A 22,002-nucleotide genomic window follows, 5' to 3' on the forward strand; every position below is an offset into this window, starting at 1 on the left:
TGGAGAAAAACGGTTAAGGAATTAATATTTTTGTCAGTAATTAAATAAAGCTAGAGCATATAACTCATTTCTTGAAATGTACCGAAAAGTATTATGTTGGTTTCTTCCAGCATTTGATACTTTCTAAAAAATTATATAAAAGGTTAGATAAGTATACTTTCATAATGAAAAAAATAAAACGTCTAAATACAGGAAATCACCCCACTTACCACAGTGGGGGATTTAAGTCCTCTGCCTCCCTCCTCCAGATATCCATTCATCCTATTCATCATACTGAACAACCAGAGTGGATAGCAGGTCAAATTAAATCAAATTACTGAAACCACCTGAAGCTTAACTATTCATTCATAAGAAGTAATATTATTAACTTTTATTTAATAATAGAGTATATAATTCCACTGAAAAAAGCCGGTCTTTGAAATTGAGCGCCAACTATATGAATCAAATAACGAAATAACAATGTCGACGATAATCTGTTTTTTTGTTCTTGAGTCGACACTTTTAAGTTTACAAACACACATAATGGTAAAAACTAAAAAGACAGAACGTCCTATGGTGATTGCTCCTGGCGTGATCCCTACAGGGCCTGTTTAGCATCATTCTCCCGTTTCCGGTTATCTTGAGGTTATCTTGAGATGATTTCGGGGCTTTTTAGTGTCCCCGCGGCCCGGTCCTCGACCAGGCCTCCACCCCCAGGAAGCAGCCCGTGACAGCTGACTAACACCCAGGTACCTATTTTACTGCTAGGTAACAGGGGCATAGGGTGAAAGAAACTCTGCCCATTGTTTCTCGCCGGCGCCTGGGATCGAACCCAGGACCACAGGATCACAAGTCCAGCGTGCTGTCCGCTCGGCCGACCGGCTCCCCCCTCCCGGTGATGCAAGTAGAGGTTTCACCACCTCGAATCATCTTGCTGGTGAAAAATCGTGTTAGATTGAAACACATGAAGCGCTGTACTATTCTGCTGGAAAGTCCTCGCTTCCTCCCTTCATTCGTACAACACATTTTTAAGACTGTTTTACTCTTTAGTATAATGTAAATTTCGAAATATTTTGTGTGTGTGTGTACTCACCTAGTTGTGGTTGCGGGGGTTGAGCTCTGATTCTTTGGTCCCGTCTCTCAACTGTCAGTTAACTGGTGTACAGATTCCTGAGCCTACTGGGTTCTAACATATCTACATTTGAAACTGTGTATGGAGTCAGCCTTCACCACATCATTACTAAATGTAATCCATTTGTTTACTACTGTGTGTGTGTGTGTGTGTGTGTGTACTCACCTAGTTGTACTCACCTAGTTGTGTTTGCGGGGGTTGAGCTCTGGCTCTTTGGTCCCGCCTCTCAACCGTCAATCAACAGGTGTACAGATTCATGAGCCTATCGGGCTCTGTCATATCTGTGTGTGTGTGTGTGTGTGTGTGTGTGTGTGTGTGTGTGTGTGTGTGTGTGTGTGTGTGTGTGTAACTTCGAAAAAAGCTTACCAAAATATTTTTGAAGTTAAATGTGCAGTCTGCTACTGCTTCCTCATCTCCTAATTTACACACCCACGTCTGATGCTCTAAAGGGACTTCTTATGTCCCACCGATCGACAGATACTCAAATTATTCCCCTAACAAACGGACCTTTCTTTCTCTAATTTCCGCAAGAGAGAGAGAAAAAGATATTCTCTTCCGTTTGTTTGTAAGTTTCAGACATTTAGTGCAAACTTGACGACAGGATTACACTGTCGACTTTCTATCTCTCAAAATGACTGGTAGGAGTGAGTGGTGGGCGGGAGGCGAGGAGGAGGGAGAAAGCTACTATATAAGACACCGTGGAAGGTAGTTGTTATCCAGACTGTAGGGTGGATAGGCGCCGAGGAACCACAGCGTCGACGGGTGCTTCTTCCAGCTCAGCTTCCGTCTACTGTCTCCGTGACGAGTACTGGTGTCGCCTGCTGAAACATCTTCCTCTGCTTCGCTTACATTAATTGTCTCCCGGTGAAAGAAACAGTGAGCTAAGCAAACCAGAGGAAACAAATTTGACCCGAGTTATTCTGGTCATGTTTATCTGGGAGTTACTGGAAGTGGTTAGGCGTTCTGTGATGTGAAGGACCTCATCAGAACGACAGAGAACGCGAGGAGCGCCTTCTAGGGGCCCCGGTGAAGCATCTCTTTGGAACACAAATATTGTCTGTTTCCCGGTGACATCGGAACAACTTGGCCACACGTATCAAGGACATGACCAGGTTACGGGATCTTGTTCTGAGCAGCAGTAAGTGAATCGTCACAGTCACCAACCATGAAGAGGATGTGTCTATTACTGTTGGTAAGCGTCACATTATATCTCAACTAATGATTGTGTTTTGTTCTGCTCTCCACGACTGGTAGATAATAACGTTTAAGAGAACGCTGTTCCCACTATCCTCGACTGGTAGATGTTAACCTTAGAGAGAACGCTGGGCCCGCTCTCCTCGACTGGTAGATGTTAACCTTAGAGAGAACGCTGGGCCCGCTCTCCCTAGACTGGTAGATGTTAACCTTACAGAGAACGCTGGGCCCGCTCTCCTCGACTGGTAGATGTTAACCTTAGAGAGAACGCTGGGCCCGCTCTCCCTAGACTGGTAGATGTTAACCTTACAGAGAACGCTGGGCCCGCTCTCCCTAGACTGGTAGATGTTAACCTTACAGAGAACGCTGGGCCCGCTCTCCCTAGACTGGTAGATGTTAACCTTACAGAGAACGCTGGGCCCGGTCTCCTCGACTGGTAGATGTTAACCTTAGAGAGAACGCTGGGCCCGGTCTCCTCGACTGGTAGATGTTAACCTTAGAGAGAACGCTGGGCCCGCTCTCCTCGACTGATAGATAATAACTTTAGAGATAATACTGGGCCCGCTCTCCTCGACTGGTAGATAATAACTTTAGAGATAATACTGGGCCCGCTCTTCTCGTTAGCAGTGCATCATCGTCCGGAACAAAGTTATGTTTCTAGAGGTGTTGTAAGAACATAAACAAGAATATCCTCCCCGAATCTTACCGAGTATTAGTAAGACATAGATTATGATGTGCATCTCGCCGTACTACTGGAAGGCCATCACCTCCCTTGGAAATATTCAACGTAGAATAACGTAGTTATCATTGGAATTATAAATATTTTGAAGATAAAGAACACTGTAATTAGACACCCCAGAAAAGGCATAGAACTACTGAAGTAGACGAATACAAAATAAATAGTATAAGAAAGGTGATATATTCAAGACCATCAAACTGAGGTAGAAGTAGTAAACGGAGCCAGTTTGGGCATATTTACAGGTAGAGAAAAATGTAAACATTTTATCGAAAATACGTTCGTGGAGAGAGAGATAGAGAAATACACCTCAAGGAACGCCATTGAAACAATTTGTATTCACTTTAATGAGTTTACATAGGAACGAAAAAACTTTATTATATGAAAACTTGCAACTTTGTCTAATATTTGTCTCAAGTGACGGATGGCTTGTGTTGGTGATGGGTGAGTCTTGTGTTGGTGATGGATGATTCTTATGTTGGTGATGGGTGAGTCTTGTGTTGGTGATGGTTGAGTCTTGTGTTGGTGATGGTTGAGTCTTGTGTTGGTGATGGTTGAGTCTTTTGCTGTTGATGGATGGCAATTTTCTTGGTAAAGAACGACGTTTCCATTGGAGATGGATGACTATTGTACTGACGATGGATTACTACTGCACTGATAATGGATGACTACTGTGTTGTCTGTGTCCTTATTCATACACCTGTGTGTACCCGTGTGTGTGTGTGTGTGTGTGTGTGTGTGTGTGTGTGTGTGTGTGTGTGTGTGTGTGTGTTGCTAAATTAAGTTTCCTTAGCGTGTCTTCGTAACTCAACATCTTTATCTCTGGCGCCAGTCTTGTATCTTTGTATATATGAATGAGAGAATGTTTGTATTATATTTGTCAATAAATTAATCAATTTTCATTTCCAAAATATATACAGATACGTGACAATTAGTTGATATAGAGCTTGCTTAAATATAAGTATATCTTTTACAAAGCCACAATTAGGCATAAGTATATCTTTTACAAAGCCACAATTAGGCATAAGTATATCTTTTACAAAGCCACAATTAGGCATAAGTATATCTTTTACAAAGCCACAATTAGGCATAAGTATATCTTTTACAAAGCCACAATTAGGCATAAGTATATCTTTTACAAAGCCACAATTAGGCATAAGTATATCTTTTACAAAGCCACAATTAGGCATAAGTATATCTTTTACAAAGCCACAATTGGGCATAAGTATATCTTTTACAAAGCCATAATTAGGCAAGGTAGAGAAACAAGCAGGAACTATCCACCTGGATCACCAAGGCCGCAGTCTACAAGGGTTGTTGACTTCTAAGTGTATTACATTCTTTAATAACAAGGAGTTTGTTGGCCTTGAGGTCATGAATAATGTGCGGAACGTGCTGGCTTTATCCATCTGCCACCTGCATCTCAAGTGCTTCCTCAAGCGACAGGAAATGTATTTATGTATATAGAGGAGAAACTGCACCATGTGTTGTTTACCAGCGTCAACACAGCACAGCTCTCTTGCGTGCGACTGTATGCTGGTGTTGAGTGCAGCTTCAATTGCGTGAGGCTGTATGCCGGTGTTGAGTGCAGCTTGAATTGCGTGAGGCTGTATGCCGGTGTTGAGTGCAGCTTCAATTGCGTGCGACTGTATGCCGGTGTTGGGTGCAGCTTCAATTGCGTGCGTGAGTATATCAGTGTTGAGATTCAGCTTCTTTTGCGTGTATCTGCGTGATGTTGAGTTGCAAGATTTAAGCATCCACATTTGTACAACTGCATCAAGATCTCACAATTATAAGAGTGTTATGAGTTAGAGAGTTATGAGTCCGGGTGTTATGAGGACGGGCTGTTATGAGGACGGGCTGTTATGATCTACACGATTTGTTATACGAACTTAACAAGCTTAAAGATTTAATCCTCAACCACATGATTTAACTCATTATACATTAACCATACTGAACATAAGGTAATTACTCCCATATCAGGTAATAATATATACCACAACACAATATATTAATTGTGATAAGAAAAATGATTGTGCACAGAATTTTTGCCAATAAATAATACAAGCTCTGGCTTTTTGGTAAAAAAAAAAAGCTTTTTCTGTAATAAAAACGAAAAATATCATGATATGATGCTCATGTTAGGACAAAAAGGAGATAGTTTTAATTATTTATATAGTTGTTATATGCTTATTTACTTGGTTTATTGGCATTTCTTTGGAATGTATGTGAATACAGATCTGTTATTAATTACAGAACGAAGTGTATTTTAAACGCATGTGTACTGGGCGGTATTCTGACTGTTGGTGTTGGTGTTATACACTTGACCTCCATTGCCAGATGGCGCTGAAATCTGTGTACAAAGATACAGGAAATTCACTGACGCGGAGACAGTAAATCACCAAAATAATTATAGAGAAAACATCTCTGTGTGTTTTGGTGTGTGTTTGTGTACTCGCCTTGTTGTGCTTGAAGGGGTTGAGCTTCGGCTCTTTGGTCCGGACACTCAACTGTCGGTCAACTGGTGTACAGATTCCTGTACTGTCAATTGTCAATCCATTGGTGTGCGGATGTGTGTATGTGTGTGTGTGTAGTCATCTAGTTGTGCTTGCGGGGGTTGAGCTTTGGCTCTTTGGTACCGACACTCAACTCTCAATCAATTGGCGTACAGATTCCTGAGGAACGTGTGTGTGTGTGTGTGTGTGTGTGTGTGTGTGTGTGTGTGTGTGTGTGTGTGTGTGTGTGTGTGTGTGTGTGTGTGTGTGTGCGTGTTTGTGTGTGTGTGTGTGTACTCATCTAGTTGTGCTTGTGGGGGTTGAGCTTCGGCTCTTTGGTCCCGACACTCAACTGTCAATCAATTGGTGTACAGATTCCTGAGAAACGTGTGCGTGCGTGTATGTGTGTGTGTGTGTGTGTGTGTGTGTGTGTGTGTATGTGTGTGTGTGTGTGTGTGTGTGCGTGTTTGTGTGTGTGTGTGTGTGTACTCATCTAGTTGTGCTTGTGGGGGTTGAGCTTCGGCTCTTTGGTCCCGACACTCAACTGTCAATCAATTGGTGTACAGATTCCTGAGAAACGTGTGCGTGCGTGTGTGTGTGTGTGTGTGTGTGTGTGTGTGTGTGTGTGTGTGTGTGTGTGTGTGTGTGTGTGTGTGTGTGTGTGTGTGTGTTGATATCTCTGTGTAAACAACAGCTGGCGTCTGGCACAGCAAGTTATTGACGAAGCAGAACCTAACAATGAGTCATCAGACGGCATTGACATAGTTTCCGTGGACTTATTACTGTGGTGGCTGAAGGGGGTGATGGGGCAGGGGTGGGGGGGAGCCATTAGAATATGGGAGGTGGGGGAATGGGTGAGCCAGGAGATGTGAGGTATGATGTATTGGAGGACGAGAAAATAGAAGATAGAATAGGGGGAAGGAAAAATGTTGAAGGATGAAGATACCATGATAGCATGGCGAGTGTGGGAATTATCAGGGAGAAAGTGTCAAGCCATTACGACTATATAACACTTAGGAGGGGGTCAGGATAAGGATTTGGGATGGGACGGGGGGAAGGAATGGTGCCCAACCACTTGGACGGTCGGGGATTAAAAACATGGGGAAAGAGAGGTAGCATAGTAACTTCCCACTCTCTCTTTACTTCCTCCCCTCCCACCTATCCCACAGTCGTCCATACCCCGTCACAACACAGTAAACAATGACACTATATGACAAAAGATGAACACGATGAACGGAACGCTGCTGGAACCTATGTTACTGAACGAGCAGCAGAGACATTATGAACAGTTTTTGGCAGTGTCAGACCTGTGAACAAATGTGGAGGAGGCAGACTCCCCACACAAGCTCACGAACCTGAACACCAATCGATTAAAGGTGTGAGAGAAGGGAACAAGTAGTTTCAGGTCATCACTCGGACGCACAGCTAGTTGGGAACAGCTCCGAAACGCTCAGAACAGTGTTTAAACTTTAAAACGCTTCAACGCACGCGTGCGCTCTCAAAACCTCGTTTATTTTCAATTAAAAACACAGGATGAGATGCCCATACTACATCCTTCCCTCTCCCTCTCTTCCCTCCTTTCCAATTCCCTCTCTCTTTATATCTCGTAACTCCCCTTCAACACTACTCCTTCCCTCTCTCCTCAGAGAGAGAGGGAAGGAGTAGTGAGGGAGTCTTTCCTCTCTCCTCAGAGAGGGAAGAAATACAGAGTGAGGCAGAGTGTCTGAGTGAACAGAGTGGATTGTGAGCAGGGTGAGAAGAGTGGGTTGAGTGCAGGGTGAGAAGAGTGGGTTGAGTGCAGGGTGAGGTAGAGTAAGCAGAGTGTGGAGTGAGAAAAGAAGCCGATAAACTCTTAGAAATGGAGAATAAAAAATATTACTAAATTTGTGGGTGGCATTGGTTCTCGAAGCAGATGTTTTAGCAGTAACTTGCCTTAAAGACAGTAGAAGTGGTAATATTTTTTAGCAAAGTCTGTAGTGACAATGGTAGTAACAGCTGTCACAATGATATAGCATCAGTGCAAACACTCAAACGTCAAGGTCGTCAGTATCTTACCATCTGGGTGTGAAGTCATGTAGGAATGCCAGGGAACGACATTGAAGATGAAGCTGCCAAACTTGCAACTAAGATGAGGAATATAGACATTTACATACTACAGAGTCTAACACAGATTAACAAAATCATTAGGGATTGAGCAATGCAGATGATGTACAGTAACCATCAAGCAGCAGCTAGAAAATCATAATTGAAAAAATCAGTGGTTTCGTGCAAGAATTCGCCCAAATCCGAATCACTTATTTTGATGAGTGGACACATTGGGAAAACAGAAGTACACTCACATCGCATCAAACTAGAATACCCATGGGCATGGGAAAATAGGCTCCCATGTTCCAAGAGTGGGAATCTCAGCACTGTGGAGAGCTACAAAGCAAACAAGATTTCAGTTGAGGTTTAACAGCGCAGTTGTTAAATTTTGTGCTGAGGCCACAAACACGAGTCCCTTATACTCAGCCACGGCCTGAGTAAGTCAGAAGGGAGTAACACTTAGTGGGTCAGCCAGCGGCTTGGGGGCCGCGCAGGAATATTCATACTAAAAGGGAAAGCAACTGTTAGAAGTGGCTTTCTGAAAGTTGACCTTCCACGCAAGGTTAATTAGGAGTTGTGGTGGTGTTGTGGTGGGGTTGTGGTGGTGTTGTGGTGGTGTTGTGGTGGTGTTGTGGTGGGGTTGTGGTGGTGTTGTGGTGGGGTTGTGGTGGTGTTGTGGTGGGGTTGTGGTGGTGTTGTGGTGGTGTTGTGGTGGTGTTGTGGTGGTGTTGTGGTGGTGTTGTGGTGGTGTTGTGGTGGTGTTGTGGTGGTGTTGTGATGGTGGTGTTGTGTTGGTGTTGTGGTGGGGTTAATAATTTTAGTAAAAGGTGTTGTAATAATAATATATACATACTTACAGTTCTTACTTACCAAAAGTATTCAACTACTTACGGTAGTAGTTATAGTGGTATAAGGTTTTGTTGTTGTAGTTGTGGTTTTTATTAAAGTAGTAGAAGTAGCTGAAGTAGCAGTTGTAGTAGCCGAAGTAGTAGCTGAAGTACCAGTAATGGTGGTGTGTACTAGTAGTAGTAATTATGGTCATGTTGCTAGTATTACTAATAATAATTGTCGTAGTAATAATAATGTTAGTAGTCGTAGTAGCAATGGTAGTAGTGGTGGTACTTGTAGTGGTAGTAATGGTAGAAGTAGTAGAAGACGCTTGGAGGATCTTCACTTAATTACTACGAGACTCCCACCCCGGTGTAGTGAAGAGATTTGTGTCTTACCCAAATCTTAGATGAGTGTCAAGTACCTACGCCATCAGTGTCCTCTGTGTAGAGGCGCCACAGGAATTAATCATCAATCCGTGGTAAGTTTACAAGCACATGGAAGGTCTTTTACACTCCACGCAAGATTGAGAGTTGTTTGGAAAAGCCTTGAGCGCTTCACACAAGGTTAACAGGTGTCTGGGAAAGCCTTTGGCACTGCACGCAAAGTTAACTAGTGTCGAGGAAAGCCTTTGGCACTGCACGCAAAGTTAACAAGTGTCGAGGAAAGCCTTGGGCACTGCACGCAAAGTTAACAAGTGTCGAGGAAAGCCTTGGGCACTGCACGCAAAGTTAACAAGTGTCGAGGAAAGCCTTGGGCACTGCACGCAAAGTTAACAAGTGTCGAGGAAAGCCTCGGGCACTGCACGCAAAGCAATGAGTGGCAAAGAAGACCTTGAAACTCCGTCACAATACCACGGTGAACAGGCAATCATAGGAGGCCCTAAGGTAGTGCTTCTTCCGTCTTTATGGACATGATTGCGGGCTGATGTTGAAATGTGGTGAATGCTGAGAGGGGTGGAAGTAGACGGGAGGGTGAGAGGGAGAGGGAGAGAGAGAGAGAGAGAGAGAGGTTAAGTGGTAGGGGAAAGGTGTGTGAGGGATGGGAGGGGGCAGAGATATGGGAGAAAGTTCCTCTAGGTATACTGCTAAGTCACGCTACTCTCTGTCTCTCTGTCTCGGCCCCTTCATACAATATATATTATTCATCCACTCCTTCGCCTTCTCCCACTTCATCTTCCTTCGTCACTTCCTCGTCAGTTTATATTAATTCTCATCAAGTATCATCACCATGACAGTGTACCATCGACGTCTTCATTACAGACAGTTCTGGTCTGAATCACACGTAACTGGACGACTTAACTGGGAAGTACACAGCCAGAGGTACCGTGACTGGCTCCGAGGTACCGTGACTAGCTCCGAGGTACCGTGACTAGCTCCGAGGTACCGTGACTAGCTCCGAGGTACCGTGACTAGCTCCGAGGTACCGTGACTAGCTCCGAGGTACCGTGATCAGCCTGCAAGATCAGTCTTAGCCGCCTTCCATGACTTGGGTTAATGACTCCACCACCTGGGCGCTCAACCGAGACGGTATTTAGTGGTTGAAGAAGCACACAATTAAGTGGGGGAGAAGTACGGTTGTGACCAGGCGTAACTGCTGTCTCAGAGTGGGGGTGTTGTGGTGTTGTTGTGGTGGTGTTGTGGTGGGGTTGTGGTGGTGTTGTGGTGTTGTTGTGGTGGTGTTGTGGTGGGGTTGTGGTGGGGTTGTGGTGGTGTTGTGGTGGTGTTGTGGTGGTGTTGTGGTGGTGTTGTGGTGGGGTTGTGGTGGGGTTGTGGTGGTGTTGTGGTGGTGTTGTGGTGGGGTTGTGGTGGGGTTGTGGTGGGGTTGTGGTAGATTTGTGGTGTTTCGATGGTGTTGTGGTGCTGTTGTAGTGGTGTTGTTTTGGTGGTGTTTGTTGTGGTGTTGGTGTTGTTGTGGTTATAGATATGATAGAAAAGATAGGTCAGTTGTCATTATATTAGACAATCGCCGGTTGATAAGACGTGATCCAAGAGCTGAAGCTCAACACCCACAATACACCTAGGTGACACACACACACACACACACACACACACACACACACAGCCGAATGAAAATTACGCGCTCGAAAATCGTAGTTCAAAGGGCCCGGGTTCGATTTCCGGTCGAGGCAGAAACACATGGGCAGTTACTTTCCCCTGATGCTCATGTTCACCTGTCCAGGTGAACATGAGCATCATGTTCACCTGAACATCATTTGATGATGTTTTGAGCATCATCAAATAAATAGGTACCAGGGAGTTAGACAGCTGCTACGGGCTGCTTTTTGGGAATCTGTGTGCGTGTAAGACACATGAGTACCAGATATAATGGAAAAAATAATTGGTCGTGAGTCAGTGCCTTAGACAACCTTTGGTTAAAATGGCGGGGTCCAGGAGCTAACAACACAATCCTGCAGGCACAAATAGTAAATATTAACAAACGGACGAAAGAATAACGAGGCAATTAGCATGACTACGCCGGAGTGTTTGCTAACGCAAGCATCTCGAGAGACGCTTCTCTAAGTGTCGTCAATTAACGAAATTACTGAAGTATTAGAAGTTGAGCGTTGTTACTCAGGAAATATTGGAGTCCAGCGTTGATAGGTTCCCCGGAGTCCAGCGTTGATAGGTTCCCCCGAGGCCAGCATTAGTAGGTTCCCTGATCGATGCTTTTACTCCCGAGAAAAGGTGGAATGGATAAAAAAGAAAGGAAAGCATGGCGATAAAATAAGAGATAAAAAATAGATTTATCCATAGGAATGGATAAAGAAAGGATGTGTGATAAGAAAGCTTTTAATGACTATTGCACAGAGGAATGACGAAGTAGAGTGGGCCGAAAAATGAAGGAAACGGAGGTAAGACTGAAGAATAGGAGGAGAGGAGGAGAGGAGGAAGATGGAAATGGAAGTAAGGTGAAAACGAAATCATCGTGAAGAAGAGCAAAGGATGCAGAGAAAAATAGAGATGGGAGAAGAATTTGTTCGTAAGAGCAGTGGAGGTAGAGGCAATATTCTCTAGAGGAAATATTCCTCTAAAGAGCTTTCAAGAAGGTCGACATTTTTCCCCCAAAACTAAAATTCAAATATAATTACTGTCAATTATTGTCGTATTTATTATTAAAAAAACAAATACTTCCAGTATCATTTTTGACATCATGTCAAAGTCATTTTATTCACAGGAAAAAAAGTATCATCAAAGTGTCCATTTTGAACCAAAAATTTGAAGTACGGGAATCATATTATTTCCTCTGAAATTCCAATTGATGAACGTCATTGTTTTTTATAGAAATTTGATAGAAATTCCATAACAAATTAATTATAATTAGTGTGTAATTGCTGAGAATTCTCAGATGAAGTGTTTAATTGCGTTATGATTCAATTTATCGAAGTGCAACGTGTTGGTGTTCATTGTGGGTGTGTGAGTGCCTGTGTTCACCATGAGTGCCTGTACTCACCGTGGTAGCGGTGAGTACAGGCACTCAGTATATATATAATATATATATATATATATATATATGTCGTACCTAATAGCCAGAACGCACTTCTCAGCCTACTATGCAAGGCCCGATTTGCCTAATAAGCCAAGTTTTCCTGAATTAATATATTTTTTCTAATTTTTTTCTTATGAAATGATAAAGCTACCCATTTCATTATGTATGAGGTCAATTTTTTTTATTGGAGTTAAAATTAACGTAGATATATGACCGAACCTAACCAACCTTACCTAACCTAACCTAACCTAACCTAACCTAACCTAACCTAACCTATCTCTATCGGTTAGGATAGGTAGCAGAAAAAGTTAGGTTAGGTTAGGTTAGGTAGGTTAGGTAGTCGAAAAAACATTAATTCATGAAAACTTGGCTTATTAGGCAAATTGGGCCATGCATAGTTGGCTGAGAAGTGCGTTCTGGCTATTAGGTACGACATATATATATATATATATATATATATATATATATATATATATATATATATATATATATATATATATATATATATATATGTATATATATATATATATATATATATATATATATATATATATATATATATTGTGTTTATAGTTAATTATATTACTATTATATTACATAATTAATTAAACTATTATATTTATAGTTTGTGTTTATAGTTTATATATATAGTTTATATAATAACTATACATTATATATATAGTTTGTGTTAACTATATATATTATAGTTATATTATTCGTTTGTTTCACAGTTAATTTCCAATTCTAAAAATATTTTTCACTCCTGCAATTGCTTGTATGTCTCTCCTCTCCTCTTCATGAAACATTTTTGTTGTTGCATGCAATGGCGGAGAAAGGAAGACTTTGCAAGCTTGTCTCTGGTACTTCCCTGCACTTGCAAGGGAAGGTACCGGAAAGGGATGTACTTTCCTACTTGCAACCAGCATCTAGGAGAGAAGGGAACATCTCTCCTTACTGTTACCAACCACTTGGACTGGACGATAGAGATCCACGATCGTCCAAGTGGTTGGGCATCATTCCTTTCCTCTGTCCAATACCATATCCTAATCCCTCATCGCTTCCAAGTGTTATATAGACGTAATGGCTTAGTGATCCTGATGAATACCTTACCTTCCTTCACTTGCCTTTTCCGTCAATTTGCTCCCTGTAGCATCCACTGAAGCTGTTCTGTGGCGCAGGTGGTGACTGGGTGCTGGCCGTGGCCAAAGTCCCAGGGCTTCGACCTTCTGAAAGTGAACCCTGAGACAGAGGGCGCCACGTCTCCCGTCTTGCCGCTGAAGAAGGCACAGGCGCGGATCGCCATTGGAAACGTGGACGTTGAGAAGATAATTGAAAGGAGAAAAGGTTTGTGATATTTTTTGCTTCGATGGTTAATGTGTATATACTGTAGGCCACAAGGTGGTTATGTATTTTAGTTCCAGCTTGTGACTACTTGAGCTGGAGGACAATTTATAGGGTAATATAGAGATCATTAACAATACTTCACTCTCTAAGACAGTGGTGTTTTCATATTGAGCCAAAAACACTGAACCAAATGGTGTATAATCTAACTGATGTTTTCATTGTGGCAGCTGACCTGAGCAACATTCCCCCAGCCCCACTCTTCCAGCTATCCACCGACACATCCTTCAACAGCGTTCCTCTTCCCCTTGAGATCCCGGGGAACTTGAACAACAAGCAGCCATCCGCCTTCTCTTCCTCCTCTCTGGAGGAAAATTACGTCTCTCCGACGCAAGATATCTTCAAGACGAGTGCTTCATACGACGGTCCAACGTCCCCCAGTGTGGCCACATCTACCTCCATCAAGTTCGGCTCAAGAGACACCCTGAGCCCAGCAGAAGGGCACTTGCAACCACCATCAAGTAATCAGTTTCAGAGTCATACTTCACCTTCAGCGTCGCCTACAGTTCCCAGCCGGCCCCATAGTGGCGTAACCTTAGACTCCTTCGCTGGGATCTTTGACTCTGACATTGGATTATCTGATGACCCCAGCGGGGAGACGTTTATCATTGATGATAACGATATTAGTCAGGACTTAGATGCTGACGACGTCTCAGACCAGTCTTATAATGCACCACAATCCCTAAGTCAGTCCTTCAGTTCCCTCGTTCCTCCCAGCAAGTCTTACAATGCTCCTTCTCTTTCCAGTCAGTCTTTAGGTGTTCCATCGTCATCAATCCAATCTTACAATGTTCCATCCCCACCAAGTCAGTCTTACAATGCTTCACCATCTCCTAGTCAGTCTTACAATGATCCACCGTCCCCTAGTCAGTCATACAATGCTCCTCCGTCCCCTAGTCAGTCTTACAATGATCCACCGTCCCCTAGTCAATCATACAATGATCCACCGTCCCCTAGTCAGTCTTACAATGCTCCACCGTCCCCTAGTCAGTCATACAATGCTCCTCCGTCCTCTAGTCAGTCTTTCAATGCTCCGCCGTCCCCTAATCAGTCTTACAATGCTCCACCGTCCCCTAGTCAGTCTTACAATGAACCACCGTCCCCAAATCAGTCTTACAATGCCCCACCGTCCCCTATTCAGTCTTACAATGCTTCATCGTCCCCTAGTAAGTCATACAATGCTCCTCCGTCCCCTAGTCAGTCTTACAATGCTTCACCGTCCCCTAGTCAGTCTTACAATGAACCACCGTCCCCAAGTCAGTCATACAATGCTCCTCCATCCCCTAGTCAGTCTTTCAATGCTCCTCCGTCCCCTAGTCAGTCTTACAATGAACCACCGTCCCCAAGTCAGTCTTACAATGCCCCACCGTCCCCAAGTCAGTCTTACAATGCTCCACCGTCCCCTAGTCAGTCTTACAATGCTTCACCATCCCCTAATCAGTCATACAATGCTCCTCCGTCCCCTAGTCAGTCATACAATGCTCCTTCGTCCCCTAGTCAGTCATACAATGCTCCACCGTCCCCTAATCAGTCATACAATGCTCCACCGTCCCCTAGTCAGTCTTACAATGAACCACCGTCCCCTAGTCAGTCCTACAATGCTCCTCCGTCCCCTAGTCAGTCTTACAATGAACCACCGTCCCCTAATCAATCCTACAATGCTCCTCCGTCCCCTAGTCAGTCATACAATGCTCCACCGTCCCCTAATCAGTCATACAATGCTCCACCGTCCCCTAGTCAGTCCTACAATGCTCCTCCGTCCCCTAGTCAGTCTTACAATGAACCACCGTCCCCTAATCAGTCTTACAATGCTCCATTTGAGCCAAGCCAATCTTACAATGTCCCAGCAGCACCTAGCCAGTCTTACGACTCCCCTGTTCCTCTAGGTACTTCCTATGCATCCTCAAGCGGGAGCAATGTTGGAGGGGAAGGAGCGTCTGGAGGTGGAAGTTCTGTAGAAGGAGGTGGGGGATACGATGGTGGGAAGTTTGAGACTCTCAGCTTGTCTTACGAGGGTCTTAAGACGCCCAGCGCCTCCTATGAGACAGCCCCAGCGCCTAGCGCTTCCTATGACGCTCCTTCGGCTCCCAGCACATCCTACAGCGTTCCTCAAACTCCAGGTGACTCCTACGCCCCAGCACCCAGCACTGACGGTGCTCCAGAACCTCCAAGTGTCACCTATGCAGCTCCACCTGCTCCTTCAGGTGGCGGTGAACTCAGTTCCAGTTTCATTGTGTTCCACTTAGGTGGTGGAGGAAGTTCTGGTGACAGTGGAGGATATAGTGGAGGAAGTTCTGGTGACAGTGGAGGATATAGTGGAGGAAGTTCTGGTGATAGTGGAGGATATAGTGGAGGAAGTTCTGGTGATAGTGGAGGATATAGTGGAGGAAGTTCTGGTGACAGTGGAGGATATAGTGGAGGAAGTTCTGGTGATAGTGGAGGATATAGTGGAGGAAGTTCTGGTGACAGTGGAGGATATAGTGGAGGAAGTTCTGGTGACAGTGGAGGATATAGTGGAGGAAGTTCTGGTGATAGTGGAGGATATGGTGGAGGATATGTTGGAGGAAGTTCTGGTGATAGTGGAGGATATAGTGGAGGAAGTTCTGGTGACAGTGGAGGATATGGTGGAGGAAGTTCTGGTGACAGTGGAGGATATGGTGGAGGAAGTTCTGGTGATAGTGGAGGATATGGTGGAGGAAGTTCTGGTGATAGTGGAGGATATAGTGGAGGAAGTTCTGGTGATAGTGGAGGATATAGTGGAGGAAGTTCTGGTGATAGTGGAGGATATAGTGGAGGAAGTTCTGGTGATAGTGGAGGATATAGTGGAGGAAGTTCTGGTGATAGTGGAGGAAGTTCTGGTGATAGTGGAGGATATAGTGGAGGAAGTTCTGGTGACAGTGGAGGATATAGTGGAGGAAGTTCTGGTGATAGTGGAGGATATAGTGGAGGAAGTTCTGGTGATAGTGGAGGATATAGTGGAGGAAGTTCTGGTGATAGTGGAGGATATAGTGGAGGAAGTTCTGGTGACAGTGGAGGATATAGTGGAGGAAGTTCTGGTGACAGTGGAGGATATAGTGGAGGAAGTTCTGGTGATAGTGGAGGATATAGTGGAGGAAGTTCTGGTGATAGTGGAGGATATAGTGGAGGAAGTTCTGGTGATAGTGGAGGAAGTTCTGGTGATAGTGGAGGATATGGTGGAGGGAGTTCTGGATATGGTGACAGCTCTTTTGTCTATGGTGGAAGCGGGGAAATATATGGTGGTGGAGGATATAGTGGTGCAGATTCACACGAGCATTTTAGTGGAGGTTATGGAAGTGGTGGTGACAGCCATGGCGGAAGTGGAGAGTATGGTGGTGTCGGCCATGGTAGTGGAGGATATGGTGGGGGCCATGGTGGTGGTGGTGGTTATGGTGGTGGCCATGGTGGTGGTGGTGGATATGGCGGCCATGGTGGTGGTGGCTATGGTGGCGGCCATGGTGGTAGTGGTGGATATGGTGGCGGCCATGGTGGATATGGTGGCGGCCATGGTGGCTATGGTGGCGGCCATGGTGCACGCCCCTATCGCCCAAGACCTCGACCCACACCATTTCAAGATATTTTAGAAAGATTTAAAGGCATATTTAGGCTAAGAGGTTGATGAGTTCTTAGCCATTTTCTCGTCATCCTTGGCAATAGAGAATAGGTCTAAAGATGAGATCTAACGAGTTACTCGTTAACCAACGCGCTGTGATTGGTCTATTTATGTATTTAACGAAGCTCTGTAACGAAGCCAAGTTTTGTACTCGAGTGTAAATATTATTGTTGTTTGATGATTTGCAGTTGTATGTTAATACTTGAATGTCGATATTAAATAAAGTGTATTCTGTGATAGCATTGTTTCAAGTGTTTGGTCTTTCAATGTTTCATCTTGACGAATTATGCTCTTAAATATTCTCTAAGAAAGGATCATTGATGCTAGCTAAATATAAAAATATATTTAGTATGCAGGCGATGAGTCACAATAACCTGGCTAAAGTATGTTGACCAGACCACACACTAGAAGGTGAAGGGACGACGACATTTCGGTCCGTCCTGGACCATTCTCAAGTCGATTCTAGTGTGTGGTCTGGTCAACATATTTGATATGTTATTATAGATTATAAATGTCCTCTGAGCTTATTTTATCTCAGTAGCGAGTAAATTATAATATACTATTTATTTTTATAATTATACAATTATTATTATAATACAAATATAGCAGTTATGCTTCTCGTTTGGCTTTAAATAGGTAGCAATAGGTAAATATATCCGCCTGAAAACAAAGCAGCACTTAAACTATATTTTAAAAAGTCTTTCAACTCGATACAGTGAGATGTGGTGAATGAAGCAGTTCGAACAAGTGAATAAATCCACAAGGGCCGTGATAAGGGTTCGAACTTACGTTCAGGATGATTCCAGACGTAAGTTCGAGCCCTCATCACGGCCCTTGTGGATTTATTCATGTGATATATCACGCTATTATGGTTTCTGTCTGTATAGTTCGAACAAGCTTTCCCTGTTTTCTCCTGCTTAATTTGAACGAGGTACTGCAAGGAATGGATCCTATTGTTTAGAGAATATGAAGAGGCTTGCACAGACGTCCAGCAGAGAGAGATCCCACTTGCTCCTTCCCCCTTTCTGATTGGCTGTTAAGAAGATCAGGAGCGTGTTGACCACCAGGCTCTTAATCTGGATCCTGGATGATGGTACTCATCCAGGCAATGTACTCCTGTGTACTCAGGAATCCTTATTAGAGGATTACAGCTGATAAAATCGAAGGGAGAGGAGTTGGGACTCGATCTAAATCCTTCAAATTGCGAAATCACCTCTTTAAACCAACCAATCATAAAGGCAGGTAACATCTGCCTTATCACGAACCTAATTGTCGCCCCCCCACCTGACGACCAGAGGAGATTGGAAAACATAATAGGTGATTAGGAGGCTTAAGATGATTCGTACCACCTCACAAGACTTAACTACTTTGCTAAGATGCTCAGACTCTTTCGATTGTCCAAAATTAACAGAGTATAAGCAACTTCTAAAACCTATATCCATGAATGTGTTAAACCTCTCCCTGATAGATGACCAATGGAATCAGGCAATGTTTCCTGTAACGCCCCTTCCCACTAGCAGCAGACTGCGATACCATCGCAAGCAGCAGACTACGATACCATCGCTAGCAGCAGACTGCGATACCATCGCAAGCAGCAGACTACGATACCATCGCAAGCAGCAGACTACGATACCATCGCAAGCAGCAGACTACGATACTATCACAAGCAGCAGACTACGATACCATCACAAGCAGCAGACTACGATACCATCGCAAGCAGCAGACTGCGATACCATCGCAAGCAGCAGACTACGATACCATCGCTAGCAGTAAACTACGATATCAACGCTAGCAGCAGACTACGATACCATCGCTAGCAGTAAACTACGATATCAACGCTAGCAGCAGACTACGATACCACCGCAAGCAGCAGACTACTGTAATGTCATCATCTTTTCCAAAAATCTTCATATCCTTGTGCGAATCTTTGTGACTGACTCACGCAGTGGAAGAAGGAAAGAGATTTTAATATATAATGAGTCAAAAGCTTGCGCAAGAAATCTCATCAAAATAAAAAATGCATTTTAACATTATTCTAAACATATTTCTTTGAAAACGACAGAAAGTTTTAGATTAATGATTCTGGCACGAATCTTCTCGATATTCCTTATGTTTTTCATCACTGAAGCAGGAAGATTAAATATTAACTCTCCAAAGTTCATTTGTACTGATTATTTGGGTCTGACGCCTTGTGATGCATTTCGTAAGGTCACTCCTCACATTCTCAAAGAAGGTCACTCCTCACATTCTCAAAGAAGGTCACTCCTCACATTCTCAAAGAAGGTCACTCCTCACATTCTCAAAGAAGGTCACTCCTCACATTTTCAAAGAAGGTCACTCCTCACATTCTCAAAGAAGGTCACTCCTCACATTCTCAAAGAAGGTCACTCCTCACATTCTCAAAGACAAATTCTTCTGTGTAGCACCTGATTATATTCTCTAATTGTGAGGTGGTAGGTGACATGGATGAATGCCTTACATGGGGTATTAATGGGCTATTAAATTAATGGGGTATTAATGGGCTATTAAATTAATGGGGTATTAATGGGGTATTAAATTAAGAGTGTGACATGTTGGTAGTTTGTGTTCTTCTGGTTACTTCCGTTCCTGTTGCAGGGTCATTTGGTCCATCTTCTGTATTGGTCCAGCTTCTGTATTGGTCCATCTTCTGTATTGGTCCATCTTCTGTATTGGTCCATCTTCTGTATTGGTCCATCTTCTGTATTGGTCCAGCTTCTGTATTGGTCCAGCTTCTGTATTGGTCCATCTTCTGTATTGGTCCAGCTTCTGTATTGGTCCAGCTTCTGTATTGGCCCGGGGTCTTGAAGTGGGTAGAGTGTAACTGTGTATTAGCTGGTTATTGATGGCTGGTCTAGGTTTCTTGATGTGCAGCGCTTCACTGATGTCTAATCTTCTATTGTTATTGTATCTATCAATTATTTTGGTGTTGCTGGTCAAAATATCCCTGGTGATAGTCTCGTTGTGTGTGGCGATTTTATGTTGCTTGATGGAGCCATGTTGTTTGTGCATTGTTAAATGCCTAGAGAGAGAGAGACGTTGTTGTCTTGCCTATATATTGAGTTCATTGGGGCTGACGATCCCCAAGTGGGCACGTGATGGCGTAAACAACATTGGTCTCTTTGAAGGGCGTTGTTCTTGGTGTCGCGAGACTTCTTCATTAGCAGGTTGGTGGTTTTCCTACTCTTATAATATATTGTTAGTTTTATCTTTTGGTTGACGTCAGTTGGGGTAACGTTCCTCTCAATGATCTCTTTTAGGGCTCTTTCCTCTGCTTTGTAGGCCGCGGAGAAGAAGTTTCTGTAGAACAATTTTATTGGAAGTATGCAGGCGATGAGTCACAATAACGTGGCTGAAGTATGTTGACCAGACCACACACTAGAAATTGAAGGGACAACGACGTTTCGGTCCGTCCTGGACCATTCTCAGTCCACAATCTGGACCACAATCGACTTGAGAATGGTCCAGGACGGACCGAAACGTCGTCGTCCCTTCAATTTCTAGTGTGTGGTCTGGTCAACACTTATTGGAAGTTCGTTTATTGTGGTATTAGTTGTTCCGTCGCCTGTTGCACACCTCGCCACCTTCTTTATTATTATGTCTTCGACATAACCATTGGAGAAGCCATTATTGACCATTGAAGCCATTATTGACCAAAATCTGCCATATTTTACATAACTCCTCATTCACCTGCTTCCACCCAGAGCTGTGAGTAAGAGCTCAGTCAACGTAAGCGTTCACAGCACTCTGTATCTCTCCGGGCAGTCGCTGTCAGCGTTAAGGCCCATCCCTATGTTTGTCTCCTTAGTGTATACTGTATGATGAATGCTGCCGTTCCTTTTCATGACCCTGACATGACTTTCCGTTGACTTTCCATGACATCTAAGTACCTCCCCCCCCCCAAACTCTGCATCTCATAAGGGAAGTTTAAAACTGAGTTTTACTCGAAAGCTTTCTTTAACTGCAACAGTCGTTCGGTATCCGGGACTTGTACACTTGTCGTCGACATACCTGTAGTAGATAGCGGGTTTTAGGTCTTTTAGGTCTTAAACGTAAGGAATATCGAGAAGATTCGTGCCAGAATCATAAATCTAAAACTTTCTGTCGTTTTCAAGGAAATAAGTTTAAAAGAAAGTCTGCTACCAAAATATACTAATATTATTCTCTGAAGGTCATGAGAACTTTTCCCATTCACTGACATGGTATTGTGTCCTGTTTCTTAAATCGGTGTGTGTGGGTTTGCTTGGTTCAGCCTACCCAGGCCTATAGGCATCTCTGGGGATCTACTGGGTACCTGGTTGATGGGGTTCTGGGAGTTCTTCTACTCCCCAAGCCCGGCCCGAGGCCAAGCTTGACTTGTGAGAGGTGTTGTTGTCTTGTATGTTCAGACAGGGTAGGGTAGGTTCAAATACACACATATGCACATATTAAATGGCGTTAGTCATATACATATTCCTGTTTATAATGAACATATTTGCTTGTTGCATTCTGGCGTTGCAGCGGCATGATTAATGCAATAACAGGAACTATCTGGCCGGATTTTTTAGGGGTTTCTTTATTGCTCCTGATTTTATAGGAGGATTATATATTGCTCCTTATATATTATATTGCTTCTGTATATTTTACAGGAGCAATATAATTGCTCCTCGTCTTTATGACAGGTAATATTATTTTTTCGCACGCGCTGTTTATCTATAAATAATTATTATATTCCTTATCTCTGGCATTTATACCTAAGATTCTCTTCCAGAACTTGTCCAGCCTTAATGTTATAACCTCCCTTTTCCCTCCTCTTTTTCTTCTCCTACTTTTACTCCCCTTTCTCCCCTTTTTCCATTCCATCCTTCGTTAACCCATTTTTTCATTTTTACAGTGAACCATATTTTCATAACCGGTCCTGTTCCGATTCTCTGTTTGCGCCCTGTTTTTTTCTGTTCTATATGCCTGTCAGTTTCCTTCCTCCACCTCCTTCGTTCGTGTTATTTATATCCTCCCTTCCATCACTAGCTACATT

At 43.5% G+C, this 22,002-nt stretch overlaps 1 protein-coding gene across 1 annotated transcript; it reads left to right on the forward strand.

Annotated features, from left to right (window-relative positions):
* The first annotated feature begins 9,264 nt into the window (after positions 1–9,264).
* On the forward strand, positions 9,265–16,976 carry Muc91C (Mucin 91C). Its single transcript, XM_045745061.2, has 3 exons — positions 9,265–9,336; positions 13,117–13,282; positions 13,510–16,976. Exons 1-3 carry the CDS (start codon positions 9,265–9,267, stop codon positions 16,974–16,976), a joined length of 3,705 nt encoding a protein of 1,234 aa, XP_045601017.2.
* The last annotated feature ends 5,026 nt before the right edge of the window (positions 16,977–22,002 follow it).

This window comes from Procambarus clarkii, chromosome 8, assembly GCF_040958095.1.
Source record: "Procambarus clarkii isolate CNS0578487 chromosome 8, FALCON_Pclarkii_2.0, whole genome shotgun sequence".
Classification (NCBI taxonomy): domain Eukaryota; kingdom Metazoa; phylum Arthropoda; class Malacostraca; order Decapoda; family Cambaridae; genus Procambarus; species Procambarus clarkii.

Bases quoted from the DNA above. Each gene is read 5' to 3' on its own strand.
- Muc91C (XM_045745061.2), top strand. From the start codon at position 9,265: ATGAGTGGCAAAGAAGACCTTGAAACTCCGTCACAATACCACGGTGAA. The intron at 9,337-13,116 runs GTAGTGCTTCTT...TCTGTGGCGCAG, and splicing joins CAATCATAGGAGGCCCTAAG to GTGGTGACTGGGTGCTGGCC. The intron at 13,283-13,509 runs GTTTGTGATATT...TCATTGTGGCAG, and splicing joins GATAATTGAAAGGAGAAAAG to CTGACCTGAGCAACATTCCC.